The 17,630-nt window shown below is 44.9% G+C and overlaps 2 protein-coding genes across 3 annotated transcripts in view; both read left to right on the forward strand.

Moving 5' to 3' along the window:
• The window catches only part of tulp4b (TUB like protein 4b), a 14,122-nt gene extending 3,687 nt beyond the window's left edge, over nt 1-10,435 (forward strand). The window contains exons 4-16 of the mRNA XM_068580230.1: nt 772-900; nt 1,030-1,191; nt 1,373-1,553; nt 1,635-1,742; nt 1,828-1,994; nt 2,167-2,391; nt 2,553-2,787; nt 3,526-3,649; nt 3,836-3,980; nt 4,230-4,323; nt 4,412-4,555; nt 4,650-8,029; nt 8,483-10,435. Of these exons, the coding sequence (XP_068436331.1) occupies nt 772-900; nt 1,030-1,191; nt 1,373-1,553; nt 1,635-1,742; nt 1,828-1,994; nt 2,167-2,391; nt 2,553-2,787; nt 3,526-3,649; nt 3,836-3,980; nt 4,230-4,323; nt 4,412-4,555; nt 4,650-8,029; nt 8,483-8,599 (5,211 nt within the window). The 3' untranslated portion in view covers nt 8,600-10,435. The remainder of the gene's footprint in view (nt 1-771; nt 901-1,029; nt 1,192-1,372; nt 1,554-1,634; nt 1,743-1,827; nt 1,995-2,166; nt 2,392-2,552; nt 2,788-3,525; nt 3,650-3,835; nt 3,981-4,229; nt 4,324-4,411; nt 4,556-4,649; nt 8,030-8,482) is intronic.
• Nucleotides 10,436-11,215: 780 nt separating this feature from the next.
• On the forward strand, nt 11,216-17,486 carry slc18b1 (solute carrier family 18 member B1). 2 transcript variants are annotated; one of them, XM_068580687.1, is made up of 14 exons: nt 11,216-11,313; nt 11,504-11,637; nt 13,092-13,187; nt 13,277-13,350; nt 14,130-14,277; nt 14,448-14,604; nt 14,713-14,849; nt 14,945-15,046; nt 15,121-15,212; nt 15,671-15,766; nt 15,855-15,929; nt 16,025-16,118; nt 16,444-16,496; nt 16,624-17,486. In XM_068580687.1, the coding sequence occupies exons 1-14, from the start codon at nt 11,283-11,285 to the stop codon at nt 16,664-16,666; spliced, it is 1,332 nt and encodes a 443-aa protein (XP_068436788.1). In that variant the 5' UTR covers nt 11,216-11,282; the 3' UTR covers nt 16,667-17,486. The 2 variants fall into 2 exon arrangements, with proteins under 2 accessions (XP_068436788.1, XP_068436789.1); XM_068580688.1 differs by having other exon boundaries at nt 16,627-17,486.
• The last annotated feature ends 144 nt before the right edge of the window (nt 17,487-17,630 follow it).

Genomic DNA, 17,630 nt, shown 5'->3' on the forward strand with positions numbered 1-17,630 from the left:
AGTGAAATACAGCTTTCACAATCTACTTTGGGGAATTTGGTTGCTGCAGTTGCAAACATTTGCATGTAAATAATCATAAATGAAAAAGAACAGCCAACAATTACAGCTCTTAAATGTACATAAAAAACTAGAAAAACAATAAAAAACTTTTTAACAGTTCATAATTATACAGCACATGGCCATAAGAAGACAAAATTATATGCATACAATATTAAAACGTAGTAATCTGGAGAGATATAGCCAGTAAAATCCCAAATTTATTTTTCCTTCGTATGCAAATGTGAATGTAAATCAAATGAGACAAATTAGATATGTAAAAAAAGAGTATAACTAAATTCAGAGCAGATGTAGATGTAATCATTTATGTCTTGGCGTGCTTTGTAAAATGCATATTTTAATGCCTGTGCGACTGCAGCGGCCAGAGGCGTCGTGGTTTTTGGGTTGTAAGTTTGCCTGACCCATTTTTCGAGAAAGTAATACCTCCTGAACACCTTTCTGCAAAATTTAGCACACACGTCCTACGTGGACGAAAAGGATGGTTTGATTATTATTTGGTGTTCAACAAGGTCAAGGTCACCGTGACCTCACGTCTGTCTGACTCTCAAATATCTCAGCAGCGCCTTGAGCAAAAGTTCTTTCCAGCTGCAGTGGACTTTGAGATGACATTCAGCCTAAAGAGCTCTCTATAAATCATGAATGTGCCTCTGTGCAGAAAGCCACCTGGGTTTGCAAAAAAAATAGTAGCAGTTTTTTTAATAATTTTTCTTGTAGGTTGTCCTGGTGCGCTGGAATGAACCCTTTCAGAAGCTGGCCACCTGTGATATGGAAGGAGGTATTTTTGTATGGATCCAGTATGAAGGACGATGGTCTGTAGAGCTGGTGAACGACAGAGGAGCCCAGGTAGACGCTGCTTTTCTTCTATCAAGATAACGCTAATGCACTTTGTGACACAAAAAACTGATCTATTTTGATGGCAGTGTCCTGTATACACACGAATATAGCTTGAAGGTGAAAATGTCTTCCATCCAGGTGAGTGACTTCACTTGGTCACATGATGGCACTCAAGCCCTCATCGCATACCGGGATGGCTTCGTGCTCGTCGGCTCGGTCAGCGGACAGCGACACTGGTCCTCAGAGATTAACCTGGAGAGTCAAATCACCTGCGGCATCTGGACGCCTGATGACCAACAGGTACGCACATCCTGGTTGAACTCGTACGAATTACATTTTGTATTCATGAATCTGTCTGTCAGTGTTTTCTTTAACAAGAAAAATTACACGTGGGATGACCTTTCCCACCTAGAATTTGATGCTCCAGAGCCTTTTTCATCATGTCCATCTCGTCAAGTGTGACGTGCAATGCCCCCCTCAGGTCTTGTTCGGTACAGCAGATGGTCAGGTGATAGTGATGGACTGTCACGGGCGAATGCTCGCCCACGTTCTGTTGCACGAGTCCGACGGGATCGTGAGCATGTCCTGGAACTGCCCCGACTTCCTGGTTGAGGACAGCACAGAGAGCGACACGGACTCCGATGACAACATCCTTCCTTTAGGTGCCGACACATCAAACTCACTGCTGATATGACAACTTGCTGTGGGAAACTAATCAACTTCCTTTTCTTTGTTGTTCCAAGTGCGGAGAGTCAAGCCTTTGTTGACAGTCACCTTCTTATCAGGAGATATCAGCTTGATGAATAACTATGACGACCTCTCTCCCGCCGTAATCCGCTCGGGGCTGAAAGGTATAAAAATCCACGCGTCCCATCGATTGTGTTGATCATGTGGCTCCAATAACACAGAAGGGTTTGGTGCTCCTTCACTCCACAGATGTTGAGGCCCAGTGGTGCTCACAGGGAGACCTCCTGGCTGTGGCCGGCATGGAGAGACACGGGCTTCCCGTGGACTCGGCCTGCTCGTCCATCATGAGGAACGCCCTGGTTAAGTTCTATAATGTCCAGGGAGAGCACATTTACACTTTGGAAACACCCGCACAGGTTCGTGCTGTATAAAAGAGGAGATGTGGTGGATGTTTTAGGCAAGTCAGTTAGGTATCGCTGCAGTAAAAAGCGCAACAGTAAGTTGCAGAATCAGTTCAAGAGTTTAAGAATAAGTACATCAATACGTACAAATAGGAATTCTTTTGTTGTGAAATTGTTTTTTTTCCAGAGACCCATCACCACCATCTGTTGGGGTCACAGAGACTCTCGTCTGTTCCTCGCATGCGGACCGGCGCTGTACGTGGTGCGTGTGGAGCACCGGGTGGCCAGCCTCCAGCTGTTGTGCCAGCAGGGCATCGCCAGCGCCCTGCGAGAGGAGAAAGACGTGGGGAAGCTGAACATGCCCTCGCTGCTCTGCTCTTACGTCACCACTGCTTTCATACCCACCATCAAGGTGCGTTCATCTCCAGTTAATCGTAGCTGTGCAGTGACAGTTCTGGACGGCGTCTTATCAAACCCCCCCTTTGTTGAAGAGGCAAAACTGCTGACTACAGCGACATGTTTTCATCTGAAGGGTCCAGTAAATCCTACAGCTCTTTCCTCTCTTTGTTCTAGCCCCCAATCCCTGACCCCAACAACATCCGTGACTTTGTCAGCTATCCGACAGCCGGGAACGAGAGGCTCCACTGCACCATGAAGAGGGCCGAGGACAGCCCCGAGACGGGCGGACCCTGCTACACTCTATACCTCGAGTATTTAGGAGGACTGGTGCCCATTCTCAAAGGAAGGCGCATCAGTAAATTACGGCCCGAGTTTGTCATTATGGATCCAAAAATGGACAGCAAAGCAGGTGGGCTTCGACCTGACAGAGCCTTCACTGAAGGAGTATTTATTTTTCAGTATTTACAGTAAAAAAAAGTGTTTACAGTGAGCTATCTTAGGGGCGTATATCTCAAGACAAGATTTAGCTGTCTTCATGGTTAGAAATCTATATATTGGCTGAAAGAAATCTGATATTTTGTGAAATATGCTTTCTTATCGAGAGTAAAATGAAAAAATTGATACCCCTCATATCTATACGCTGAATATAATATGAGACTAGAGCTAGAACATCAAACTATTATCAAGAAGCACCAGGAATATTTAAAGAGGTGAATTGAACGATGAACCTTTTGAATTACTGATGAATGAATACTGGAGACACTCTCTATGGGTAGCGGACTTGCTCAGAGGTTAAAGGTCAAATCTTGTTTCATTGTTATTTTGATATGAAATCTGAGCCTGAGTTCATGTATTTAAATGTGCTCTATTTTTAAAATAACTCTGCATAATCATGCAAATTCACTTTGAGTAAGAACAAGTCCACGACTGCTCTCCTCTGATGTAACACGGCCTGAGGCTCGATACAGGAATAGCCTGGACCGAGACCTGGCAGCTCCGGGGTCACATGTAGCCTGGGGTCCAAACGTGGGAGTGCTTATTTACTTACTTTTATATTCATATGCCGGGGTAGTTTAATGTCGGTTTGTATGAGGACTCGGTTCCAACTCAACTCTGCTGTTTTTGTGTGTGTGTTTGTTTCTTCCAGAGGAGGTGTGTGTGAACCCCGTGATCTCATACACGGACAGCTGCAACTGCTCTGACTCCAGTGACATTGAGCTGAGCGATGAGTGGGTCGGGAAGAAGTCCCCAAAGTTATCCCGAGGAAACAGGTCAACAAAACTCTGCGTGTCAATTTCACATAATTATTTGTATTTTTCCACGTTACACCGGTCTGAATCACAGAGGTGTTTTAGTAGCTGTTTCATCATGCTAGTTGTGGCTGCTTCATTAACTGCGACATCAGCTGAACCATATTTCAAAAGAAAAGATGATTGAAAGCTCTTTGTGTTTTAAAGGATGAACTTGGAATCGAGAAAGTCGCCCAAACTCTCGCGCGTCAATCAGGAAGGTCAACGGTCGCCACGCTTACCAACGAAGAAGCCTCCAGTTCGGTCTCCCAGTCTGACGCGCCGAGAGTTTTCTATGGACGGGATCACCGAGGTGAGAAGCCGTATCATTCATTTTGAACAATTAATCCATAATCTAGATGTCACAAAAGGGTTTTTTTGGTGAAAGAAAATCGATATATTAGCTCAAATTATGTTCTCACCTAAAATGTTTCTCTATCTTACTTCTTTCATGTTAAAATCAAAACAAACAAAAGAACAGATACTTTCTATTTTCTCTTACAACCCGATATATCTCACCTATATCTCACAATAACTGTCTTTAATTTCTTCTGCTTCAAAGCACAACTACCTTGCTCAAGTCACATCCAACATTTGGGGGACAAAATTCAAAATCGTTGGACTTGCTTCTTTCCTCCCGGCCAACCTCGGCGCAGGTAAACGTCACAAAAGACACACGTCCGAATGATATCGACCCTTGTGATGAATTTAACAGTCACCGTGACTTTATTTGTAATGTTTCAGTCATCTACAAGACAAGTTTGCTTCACCTACAACCGAGACAGATGACAATCTACCTTCCAGAAGTGCGAAAGATCTCTCATGACTTCATGAGCCTCCCCGTGTTCAACCCCAATGTGTTCAGTGAGGACGAGGACGACTTACCAGGTGTGAAGGAACGTTGAGCGCAATATAAGATAAAGGCAAAGAGTTGTGCTCAAAGTCGCTAACACAGTTCTCCTTTTGTGTTTTTTTTACGAAGTGATGGGGCCATCCGGCGTGGCGGGAGACAATCCTCCCTGCACGGTCAACATCCCCATTGCTCCCATCCACAGCCCGGCTCAGGCCATGTCTCCAACGCAGAGCATCGGCCTGGTTCAGTCTCTCCTGGCCAATCAGAACATTCAGCTCGACGTCCTGACCAACCCGACAGCCACGGCGGCGGCTGCGGCCGCGGTGGCGGCGGCGGCGGCTTCGGTCCCCGTTCCCGATCACGGGCAGGACGCAGTTCCATCGCCGTACCCAGTGCCGGCGAGATACTCCAACCCCGGTCAAGTGATCTTCAACGGCCTGGAGATGGGTCCTCTCCTTCCTGGGACTCTTCCTCCCCCACCTCCGCCTCACCACCTCCCGCCGCAGCCTCACCCGCAGCGGCCGCATTCGCAGCAGCCTCGCCAACTGCCGGCCAAACAGTCGCAGCAGATGCAGACGCAGCAGCAGAAAATGCTTCATCATCAACAGCAGCAGCAGCAGCAGCAGCAGCAACACCACCATCAGGCCCAAGCGCAGCAGCAACAGCAGCAATTGCAGCAGCAACAACAGCAAATACAGCAGCAGCAGCTGCAGCAGCAACAGCTGCAGCAGCAGCATCAGCAGCTCCAGCAGCAGCAGCAACAGCTGCAGCAGCTGCAGACGCTGCACCAGCAGCAGCAGCAGCAGCACCAACAACACCAGGTTCAGCAACACCAACAGCTGCAACAAAACCCAACGCACCAACAGCTCCACCACCAACAGCAAATTCAGCAGCAGCAGCAGCAGATGCAGATGCAGCACGAGCAGATGCAGCAGCAGCAGCAGCAGATGCAGCAGCAGCAGCAGCAGATCCGCCAACAGATCCAGGAGATGAGGCAGCAGCAGCAGCAGCTCCAGCAGCAGCACCAGCAGATCCAGCAGCAGCATCAGCAGATGCAGAGGCAGCACCAGCAGATGCAGCAGCAGCTGAAGATGCAGATGACGCTGCCCCCGCCTCCGACCGGCTATCCCACCATTTCATTGCACCAGATTCACCTCCTGCCTCCCCCTCCTACCACTGAGCCCGGGTTCAGCCGGGGGGAGCACGCGCACACCCTGAAGCCGAGTCTGCCACGGACTCTACCTCCCTTCATCGAAATGGACGGCGCGATGGAGATTCACATGCGGAAGGTGAATCCTCCTCCTCCGTACCCGGGCACCGTGGTGTCCGCGGTGACGTCCACCGCCGTGGCCGCGCCCCAAACTCTTGTCACCAACTGCGACAGCCCGAGCGTCCTGTCGGCGGACCTTTGCCTGAAGAAGGACGAGTTCTTGCTTCACCCCGTCACGTTGCAGTACCCGACGCCCCTGGGGTACGAACGGATCACGACCTTCGACAGCAGCGGCAACGTGGAGGAGGTTTGTCGGCCGCGCAGGCGCCTCCCGCGCAACCAGAACGCGTACGCCGGCCACGGCATCGGAGGCTCGGCCACGCTCAAAGTCACGTCCTCTGAGAACAAGAAAATTCAGCTCCCTTACAGCTCGGCAACATTGAGTCGTCTCTCCGTCCCTCGATACTCAATACCCAGTGGAGACCCTCCTCCTTACCCCGATCCGGCCAATCAAGTAACTGCTACGCTTCCTCCCCCCCAGAGGATCGATAGCAGTCTGATTCACGCCACTCTGCGTCGCGACCGCAGGGACGTGGGACTCAAAGTGCCACAGATGATGGAGAGCTCGAGAACCCTCCCCACCAAGGCGAAAATGAACAGCACGCTCGCACTGACCTACCAGCAGAGGGCGCCCACGGCGCTGTACACGTGCACGCAGTGCAGCAGCAACAGCAGCAGTAGCACCAGCGTCAGCGTGAGCGGCGGCGGGACGACGAGCAGCGGCATCGCGGGCGGCACGGTGGTGCGGCAGGACTTCCCGCCGGGGAAAGGGTCGCATCACAGCACCATCATCGTGCACTCCAAAAGCACCTCGCCCATGTCCTCGCAGTCCTCGTACAGTCTGCTGAGCGCCGTGGAGAACAACAGGGACAGGACGGTGTACGTCAACTCGGCCTTCACCGAGGACGAGACTTTGAACCATCAGTGTCACCTAGAAAAATCTGTACGCCAGCTGACCCTCGGCGACGTCAGTTTGACAGTCAAACGCCCTCCACCTTACCAGTGGGACACCTCCACCACGGAGGAGTTCTGGCTCACTCCAGAACAAACAATCCTAGGTCCTCCGCCGGGGCCTCACAAACCGCCTCCGCTCATCATCAGTCAAGCTCAGCACTTGGACATGACTCGGCTACCGTTTGTCCTCACCACGAAACCTCCGACCAGTCAGACCACGAGCACCTTGACTTTCCCGTCCGGTTACCAGATATCTCTGGCGCCTTTCCCCCCGGGCGTGGGTCACGGCGGTCCTCCGCTTCAGACCCTGCAGAACCCTCCGCCGAGTGAAGTGGTGGGCTCCGTGCCCTTTTCTCAGCAGGAACCCAACTTGGTCTTGCCGCCGGGCTATCCTCCGAGTCTTGCCAACCTGGCCTGCTGCCCTCTCCCTCCGATGTATCCGGGGGCCAGCTCATGCGCCGGACTCCAGCTGCACCCCGTCAACCTGCACCCCTGGAACCCTTACCCCTGCCCTCCCCCCATGCAAGACCCTCCGGCACCTCCGCTCCCCACCAAAACCCATCAGATTTTAGAGAAGCCGATCCTCTCGCCGCCTCCTCCTTCCGGGCCTCCGCCGCCACCCCCTCTCCCGCCTCCTCCTCCTCCGACTGAGCTACCGCCGTCCAAAAGCTCCCCGGAGGATCTGGCGGAGTCCGCCAACAACTTCCTCGAGCCGTTGTCTCTGAACGACAGCCCCGTGCCGCAGGAGTCCGAGCGCTTCAACAAGAAGAGCCGCAAAAGGCTGGACAGCAGGGCCGAGGAAGCCAACATGACCACCGTCTCCGAGGGCAAATCAAGAAAGGAAGGGCGCGCCCTCTCCGACTTCAACACTCTCATGTCCAGCCCGCGGCTCGGCAGCAGAGAGAAGAAGAAGCCCAAGGGCCAGAGGGAGCAGCCCAACAAAACCAAGAAGATGAGCAGGACCACCAACGAGTTCCAGGACAGCTCGGAGAGCGAGCCGGAGCTGTTCATCAGCGGCGACGAGCTCATGAACCAGAACCAGAGCAGTAAGAAGAGCTGGAAGAACAAGCGCAGCATGCGCATGGCGAGCGAGCTGGAGGAGATCAAGTGCCGCAAGGCCAACGAGAGAGAGGACCGGAGTTTGGGAAGCCAAGGGTTCGTCTACGTCATGGCCAATAAGCAGCCGCTGTGGAACGAGGCCACGCAGGTGTACCAGCTGGATTTTGGAGGACGAGTCACACAGGAGTCGGCCAAGAACTTTCAGATTGAGCTGGATGGTAGACAGGTAACGAGGAAATAAGAAAAACCCAAAGAATTTATAGCTGAAATCATGACTGAATTGCTTTTTTTGTTGATTTCACAGAGTATTTTGATTTATTTTAGCAAACATGGCAAATATTAATAGATTTTACTTTTCTTATTTAAAAGGAATTCTAACATTTCACAAAAAATGGTGTGTTCTGCAATTATTTTCAAGTATTTTTACTGAAAAAAATGGTAGTTTGATCAACAATAATTGTTCGTTGCAGTCACAGATGATGCGTTGATTAATTCATCTTTCTTTCTTTCTTTAAGTTTATACAAGTTACATATAACCTCAAAATAGACAACAAAAAACTAAATAAACGACAAATTGTACAAAGAATCAGACAAGGACTGAAAATATCCCAGAAAACACGGACATACAATAAATCCGACATAATTCATGCTTCCTAAAATGTCTTCCTGTCTTTCTCAGGTGATGCAGTTTGGGCGAATTGACGGGAACGGCTACATCCTGGATTTCCAGTATCCTTTCTCAGCAGTGCAGGCATTTGCTGTCGCCTTAGCCAACGTGACTCAAAGGCTGAAATGAAAAGCTTTCCTTGTGTTCTTGTCGACTAATTGGAAAAGAAGCCGCAGCGGTCCGGCACCCTCCGATGCGCGTGGGGATGAAGCTGGGAAAGTATGGATGTCGTGGTGGTTCTTTTGAACAGACGGGACGGTGTGGCACATGCAGACGATTTAAAATCAGTCTGTTGACGGCAATATCAGTCTAGGTCAGAGGTGGTGGAGCCTGCACCAGTTACTCCATCGATTCTAGTTCAGATGTTGAATGTACTCAAGCTCATTTTATTTATTATTCAGATGTTATATAGTGAAGTAAAAAATATCAACCTTCCCTGGATGATCATAAGGTTAATAAGGGACGTGTGGGAATGGATTTTACAAGCAGTGTGGAGGTTTAGTGCCGCATTTGGTGCCAAAGACATCTTCCCTCTCCTAAAATGATGGCTATAGTTAAATGTATTTCAAATTAATTAATATTTTATTTATGTTTGTGATGTTTATAAAACAGTATATATATACACACAGCAAATACCTTCATTCATCTTTACAATGTCAAAATTGCAAATACATTTTTCACCAAGCCATACCACACCAAGTCAATTTTAAGTAATTGAGTATATAAATTATACGGTTTTATTATAAATATCAAACTGATTTGCATTGTTTTCCCACGTACATTTATTTGTATCTTTATTCTTCATCAAATCTAGTTTGTTCAAAGCAATGATTTGATTGTTAATCTTTAGTTGGTTTTTTTTTATAAATGTCCTTTTCATTATGTTCAAATTGCTGAACATGCAATAGAAGAATATATTAAATTCTGTAACTGCAACATGAGGAGTCGACCGCAGTTTATCATGGTTTGTATATTTTCTATTCATGATACTTCTATGAAGTGGTGCAATTAACACAGTCAACCATATTGTTTTGGCCACAATACTGCAAATCATCTCGCACAATGTACTCGTCACTTTTCATTGAGTCAATTTACACATTTTCATTTCCCAAACCCCTCGTCTACTTGTGGGATTAAAGGTCTGGAGTGACTTGATTTGTGCCAAATAGTCCAAATGTGTTTGGCTTAAAGTAAGTTGGAGGTGCAACACGATAGAAAATGGTCTCATCCGTTCCAACTTGTGTTGTTTTCATTGTGTGTTTATGACGCTGCTACATCAGTAGTTTGCCTTGTTGGAAACCAGTGCTGCTTTAGATAGAGCTTGTGTGCAATAACGCTACTTACATAGAACTGATGTTGTACTCGCAAAAGAAAAAACACTGCTGCTTGCACTGTGTATTTAGTAAATGACTTAAACATTATTATACGCTTCGACAATAGTGCTTATATGTTGCTAATTTCAGTCATTTTGTACATCACCTTCGCTTCAACATGGTAACAAGAGTTTTTTTTTTTGATGTTCAACTTTTAAAAAAAAATAACAAGAACAATAAACTTGCAACGGTAATAAATACGACTTATTCACAAGTTGTCGGGATTAATTGTCGGTATCGAGATTTGTGTAGATTTGGTGCTAATGTATAAAGAAACAAATGTGGAAGGGACGTTGTGTTATTTGCTAAAACATGGTTGTTGTGACATTCGTCATGTGCTAAAAGAAGGATATTTTATGAAGAAAGTACTTTAAGAGAGGCTACAGAGAGTTTTCATTTCAGAGCTTTTCATTTAACGCAGCTTTTGAGATTTCAGCGACAGTGTGTGTCCGTTATCAGCAATACTGCCTAATGAATAGTTGCCTGAATTTCTTTTTCTCTTATTTTGTGAAGGAAACAAACAAATATGATGTGACCATAGGTTTACATGGACCTATCGGCAGGCCAACATGGAATAAAAAGAGTACATGGTTCCAAACGTGTTGTTTTGTGTCATTTACAGTTTGTGTATGTATGTGCGTATGAATTAGTATTCTGATTATTATTTATAAATCTGTGTGGATAAATTGTAAAAATGGTATATCAACATTTATAGGGCTTTAATTCTTTGTAATTAAAAAGGAAATTCTAAGTTAGTCATATCAATACAATATAATATATTGAATATATATTTGGTTCTTTCCTATACAAATATACTGTATATTGTAGATATGTATATCTGTAAATATTGTTGTGGTATTCATGATTATTTGTATTACATAAAAACTCAATACTTGATATTTATTATTTAAAAAAGACATAATTGCAATAGAAACCCTTTCCCCCTACATTCAGGGCAAAAAGGGTCAGAAGTATAAAGGTCAGTAATATATCATTATCTAACTTTATGTAGCACGTTGTTTTTTTACTGATTTTATAGGCAAACACAACCTATTCACATTACAATAAAAACATAAGACATAATAAACACATTTAATCAAGGTCAACTAAACAACTCTATAAATTAACAGTAAATAGAAGGACAGTAGCTTCTGTAGTTTGCGTTAATTGAATTGTTAATTATGTTAATTAGTGATTAAGTTGAAAACCCGCCTAACTAAAATGTGTCTTAACTTGTTATTAAGTGACACAGGTCCAACCGGAAGCTGGCTGCCGGGCCTTTTATTTTGTTGAGTGCTTTATGGTCTCGCGTTAATTCAACTTCATTCAGGAAATGCTCGGCGGTCTCTCGAGGTTAATCAGCAGCAGCTGAGGCTCCTCGGCTCCTCCGCGCGCGTCTGCGAGTCACCGGAGACGAAAAAAAACCCGAAAAGTCAAACATGGACCCGCAAGTTGACGTCCAGCAAGAAGGTTGGTGACTTTCAGAGAAGTGCAATAATATCCTGACTGTGAATTTAACCCCTCACGTTACTAACTTCCAGTTGAATGCGAATAACCCCGAAAAAAAGTGTGCTCTTTAATTAACACTGTAAATCAAAATCTCACTATCCCGTTGTCTCTGCTCTGTTACTTTTAATTTATATTTTCTGTTTTTCTTCAGACAGCAGCGCTGCAGCAGCAGCTCCCGCCCCGAGGATGAGCAGACAGCAGATTCTCACAGTTATATCAATGGCATCGGTCAACTTTAGTGCAATGATCTGCTACTCGATATTAGGCCCGTTCTTCCCCAATGAGGTAAGCCCAAAGTATTCCACCTGTCGTGTACACTTTACATGGTTTGAGTAGCTCTTGAAAGAAGACACATAGAAATGATTCCTCTATGCAATGAAAAGTTCATTTATAAGCAGTTAATTCAATAAACTCAGGGTGCTACTTGGTCTGGTGGCACCGGTATGGTGAGCTGATGTTGGAAAGCTTCACATGGACATTTATGCTTTCAAACTGACTTTTACACTTGTCACGTTGTTCCATCTTCGAGTTTTTTTTAGGGATTCAAGTCAGTTTTTAGACATTGTTAAGAACTAACATTGTGTTGCCAGGTTGAGCAATTTGGTAATATTGCAATTGCAACTATTGGTGATCCATTCACAGTTGTTTAATAAGTTCTTCATGAATATATTTCTGCAGTCCTTTTACATTACATTTCATTTAGCTGACGCTTTTATCCAAAGTGACTTAAATAAGTGCCTCAACCATGAGAACAAACTCAGAACAACAAGAATCAAGAAAGTACAACTTCTTCCAAAAAAACAAAAACTAGAAAGTACTATAAGTAAATGCTACTAAAGTTTTCTTTATTTAAGGTATCGTGGGCTTTCTGCTGTCCTTTTACAACCCTTTTAAAAGGTTCCATACTACAAAGTGAGCATTTTATTGCATTGATTTGTACCAAGACTTTAGCCTTGTAATGTCTTTAATGTGAACTTAATTCTGTCTCCGTCGCAAGAGACTGTGATCAAATACACATGACACAAGTGATGTGTAACGTGTATCAGTAATGCATATAGTGTGGTTTACCCAGAATAAAAAAGCATATTTTACAACGTATTTTACTGAGAGAGAGAGTTATATTACTAGCTCATCAAAATACACATTGATGGCTTTACACGACAATGTTTTGAGACTAAATTGACTGATAAAAGTGTTGAAATACAGGATATAACCTTTGGGCTGTTGTGGTGACTCATAGAAGACGTAGTATTTATTACTTTTGAAGCAAACTGTAATAAACCGTACCGTTATTTGAGTGCTGCATGTTGTTGTGCTGGTGAAGGATGAGAAACAACAGCTGTGACAGTGCAATCGGGGGTCTAATTATCCAATAATGATGATAATAATAAGGTTTTCCTAAGGTTTGTCTTCTGAGTGGAGTGAATGAGTGATCATGTGCTCGACAGACACACCTCCCTGCGGCCCAGTGGATTACTGGCTCAGTTGTTCTCTCTGGTCTCAGGTCCCGTCAAATAACAACATGAGTGATGACTACTAAGCAAAGGTCGAGTAATAAATATGAAGTGTTGATGAGGCTTTAATGCACAGGAGCGGCTCTGTGATAACAGTGTGTTATTGGTCATCTGCCATACAAACGTATTGACCCTTTGTGTGATTAACATTACAATACACGGAATGGAAATGGGAATAGTTTCTCCTCGCACCAATAAACACCCGACATCTTTATTCCCACACAGGCGTTGAAGAAGGGAGCCAGTCAAACTGTCATCGGTCTCATATTCGGCTGCTACGCCGTCTGCAATTTAATTGGCTCGTTGGTCATGGGGAAATATGTGAGTGCGCTTGGCCCGTTTCTTATCAGTAAGTGAAGTGTGGCTCGCTGCCAGGATGTGCAGTGACTCACACGCTGTCGTTGTCGCAGATTGTCCAGATTGGTGCAAAGTTCATGCTGGTGATGGGGCTCTTTGTGTCTTCAGTCTGCACCATCATTTTCGGGTAAGTGTTGGTCCTGAGTGCTTGATGACGACCACAGACACATGTCACAACTCAACTCGTACAATAGTGTGGTACCTTTTTAAGATTTGAGGGGTTTGGCTGCAGAGCAATGAAGGAGATAACTGTTCTCATTGTCAACAAATCTAATGTAAAAAAGACAGAGACCACGGAGCACCAGCTGTGTATTAATCTGCTATTTTCAGTCATGGATAAGATACGATGAGGTGCGATAAAATAGACCTTTATTAGTCCCACAGTGGGGACATTATGGGATTACAGCAGCCCTTATTCACACTGAGATCAAGTAATATGAATAAACAGTAATAAAAACACAATTAAAAAAATTAAACGGTAAGAAAAAAATATTAAATATACAGATGGAATAAAAATAAATAGCCAAAATGTGTATAAAAGTATTGAACCAGGTGAATTAGGTTAAAGTATGCTGATATGTACAGTGCTCAGCTCTTTTAGCCAATTATTTAGCCTTTAAAAAAAAATGAAACGATGTATTTAAGACTCTTTTTCACATCTTCAGTAGAAATGAATGGGATTGGTGTGAAAGTTGAGACAGACTTTTTTGTTCCAACACAGAATAACACCTCACCTTTAAGACAACTATGAAAGAGTTAGTTGCCATATAGTGTTGTTTTGGCAATGTGCATCTTTTTTCCATTTTATTTGAATTTGATACATGCAGATTTGGGTTTAAGTCACTCTGCTTTTATTTCAACGTTTCCATCTCTACTCGGGTTTGACGGCAATTTGTTCTCTCGCAGGTTACTCGACCGGGTTCCCTCTGGAGCCCCGTTCATAAGTATGTGCTTCATCGTGAGGTCCATCGACGCCTTGGGCTTCGCCGCGGCTATGACTTCCACTTTTGCCATGACGGGGAAAATATTTCCAAACAATGTGGCGACTCTTTTGGTGAGTGCAGACAACTCTGCGACTGGCTTGTTGTTTAGACATTTAAGAATCACGAGGAAAAACGAAGAAAAATAAAGGCATTGTGGTTGTTCTGTAACTCCTGTTTCTCCCCCGGTGTCATGGGAAAATAATACATATCTTGTCATTAAGCTGCAATTCTCTCCGTTCAGGGCAGTTTGGAGGTTTTCACAGGACTCGGCCTCATTCTGGGGCCGCCGCTCGGAGGCTGGTTCTACCAGTCGTTTGGCTATGAAGTCCCCTTTCTGCTTCTTGGGTGTTTACTGCTCATCATGGTTCCTTTCAACATGTACATCTTGCCGAGCATCGGTAGTAGTTTCAACGTATTACGAACGTGTCCTTCCGATCGAAATAAAAAACACATATTTGTCGGATTGTAACGCGCGAGCCGCACTTTGTGCTAATCGGCCCAAACAGAAGCCGAGCCCTCGAAGGATTCCTTCTTTCTGCTCCTCAGCAAAGGGAAAATCATCCTGATGTGCTACACGGTATTCACTCTCAGTGGAGGTCTGGGCCTGTTGGATGCCACGCTGTCCCTGTTCGCCATGGAGAAGGTAGCTTCCTTCTTTCCCATGAAGTCAACTCACTGTAGAACGAAAGTGCGTTGCGCTTCCCCGTGAATAAGTTCTCCCTCTTTGTGTTGCATCAGTTCAATCTGTCGGCCGGCTACGTGGGACTCATCCTTCTGGGTTTGTCGTTGCCATACTGCCTGGGATCGCCGCTGTTTGGGTTTATTACGGATAAATATCCTGTGAGTATGAAGGCACATGTGGATGGATCTTTCAGAATTGTCATTTTTGACCAAATCCTGTGTGTGTTCATCAGTCTACCAGGCCTTGGTTCGTTGTGTGTGGAGGTACCGCCACGGCGTTTGGCTTCTTCATGCTCGGCCCCGTCCCTTTCCTCCACATCCCGAAGTGAGCATGTGGTGACGGTGGACAGTAACGGAGGCCCTCTCCGTTTGAAAGAATAGCCGCTCACATTTGTATACAACGCTAATTCTGTTTATTATTATCCGTCCATTTTAATATGGAGTTCCAGCCAGCGGCCTGCGAGCTTAGGTTAGCTTAGCTTAGCATGAAGAGTGGAAACACTGGTGACACAGCTCGCCTGTCACAAAACATGCACCTGCAAATTTAAACATCATGCTTTCACTTTAAAGCTCTAATCAAGAACACAAACATGATAAAAAAAAAAAAGTAAATTCAGTATTCATCCACTGTGATTTTGCTACTTTCACATGAGTTGAGTACTTCCTCCAACACTAGCGGTACTCATTTGGTAAGAAGACATCTTAAAACTATAATTCCTGTAGATTAACAGTACTAACTTCACGTTTTGTTGTGTGTGTTTTCGCCTGTGTGTCCCTGTGCAGTCGGCTGTGGCTGGTGATCCTCATGCTCAGTGTAATTGGGGTTTCTCTGGGCATGACTGCAATCCCCATGTTCCCTGAGATCATCTCGTGTGCATAGTGAGTGGCTTCACATGTTGTGCTGCGTGCACATGTATCTGTACTTGTGTATACATGAAGCGAGGTGAAAAACTTTTCTTCTTGGTAGTGAACAAGGATATGAAGAGGGGCTCAGCACTCTTGGAATGGTGTCTGGACTTTTTGGGGCATTTTGGTCCTTGGGGTGAGTCCTACTTGTTTGCTTTTCAGATGCTTGAATATATAAAAACATGAATGAAATGCCTCACGTGTTTGTTTCTTATCTTCTGCTCTTTGAAGGATGTTTTATGGCCCGATCGTGGGCGGCCTTATCACGCAACACCTGAGCTTCGAGTGGGCGGCCGCGGTCCATGGAGCCTTGACGCTTTTGGGTGTAAGTATCCACTCGGGTCAGTGTGAGGGAAAAGGACACGTGAAGCAGGGGAAAAATGTCTAGAAACGTCTCACTTGTGATTGGAAAGTTCATATTTTGTGACCACATCATCAGGAGTCGCTCAAGCGCACGATGGACACTCGGACAATTTTTCAAGCCTGTAAAATGTCGTCACCGTGATGACTGTGACAGTTGCCGCTTTACTTGCATGACATTTATGTGAGGACTTTATTCCAAGTCCTCACAACAAATATTTGATAGAGAAAGAAGCGCATGAATCTCTTTTCTCACCACGATTGACGCTAAATGCCCACTTTGTCCTCAGGCCTTTTTCCTTGCTGTGTATTACCTGTGTCATCCTCAACAACAACAACAAAGGTAACCACATCCAGGCCAGATATTTAGATCAACTGTTTACTACGTGGACGGCTATTTAGACTTTTTATTTGTGCGGTTTCCGTAAACCTACCTGGGTTTAACTCTCACTTTTATGTTTGGATTGAAGCAGTCGAGCAGCAGACGAACACACTCCTCTCCTGACTGAATGAAGCCCTCAAGCAGCACGTGGAAGGACGCCGTGCCGAACAAAACGCCTATTTTTTGTCTTGGAAATGAGATATGTTTGGTGCTGCAGGGACTGCAATGCTTTTTGTGTGGGTCATGACAATATTTCCTGGTAAAAGTATTGGTTTTGTGAAACCTTTTAAACATGTCCAGCTCCTAAACAGCCCAACAAAGCGGTACTTCACTGTATTTCTGGCTTAACACGATCATTTAAGTGGATGATTTCCTATTGTGCTTGAAGATAAATGAATGTCGTACAGATGAATGTAGTCCAAACCACTGCAAAGTCCAAACTAAATGTGCCTTTTGTCCCAGAGCTCTTTTGTATTCATGATCTCAGCTTTCGACGTCACATGACCGGGATTTCATGGCGAAGTTCAACAAGCCGAGAGCTGCTGACCACATTCATGGCAACATGAGGACAATAAGCAAGTTATAAAGGGGCGACTAGCTCAGTGTTAGCATGCCCGTCCTTCAATCACAGGATCGGCGGTTCTCTACACCTGCGTCTACGATGTATAGAGCAAAACTGTAAGTCGCTTTGGATAAAAGCGTCAGCTAAATGAAATGTAATAATCTAAGGAGCGATGTAGTACAGTGCTGTGCCATCGGTCTTTAAAGTACTATAGAAAATATATACAATTCAGTTTAAGAACTTACATGTTTGTTAATGAACTTTTAACTATTTTTGAACAATTTTTGTAATTGACGCTAATATTAAATGTACATGTTTTAATCTTAAATACTTCCTGAGGTGCCTTCAAGGACCCCCAGGGGTTCATAGGCATTGTGTCACACTCACTGCACTTTGTATGTTGTGTCTTATTCTCTGACTGAACAGTTTAATGATTTTTTTTTTTTGCACTGATTTTTAAAATAAAAACTGAAATTACTCTGTGCTGACCTTGTCTGTGCACGCCGTGCAAGTGGCGTGATGTTTAAGTTATT

The sequence above is a fragment of the Clinocottus analis genome, unplaced genomic scaffold (genome assembly GCF_023055335.1).
Source record: "Clinocottus analis isolate CAN_PGR_092001 unplaced genomic scaffold, fCliAna1.0.p SCAF_17, whole genome shotgun sequence".
Lineage (NCBI taxonomy): Eukaryota > Metazoa > Chordata > Actinopteri > Perciformes > Cottidae > Clinocottus > Clinocottus analis.

Bases quoted from the DNA above. Each gene is read 5' to 3' on its own strand.
- slc18b1 (XM_068580687.1), top strand. From the start codon at position 11,283: ATGGACCCGCAAGTTGACGTCCAGCAAGAAG. The intron at 11,638-13,091 runs GTAAGCCCAAAG...ATTCCCACACAG, and splicing joins GCCCGTTCTTCCCCAATGAG to GCGTTGAAGAAGGGAGCCAG. The intron at 15,213-15,670 runs GTGAGCATGTGG...GTCCCTGTGCAG, and splicing joins CCTTTCCTCCACATCCCGAA to TCGGCTGTGGCTGGTGATCC.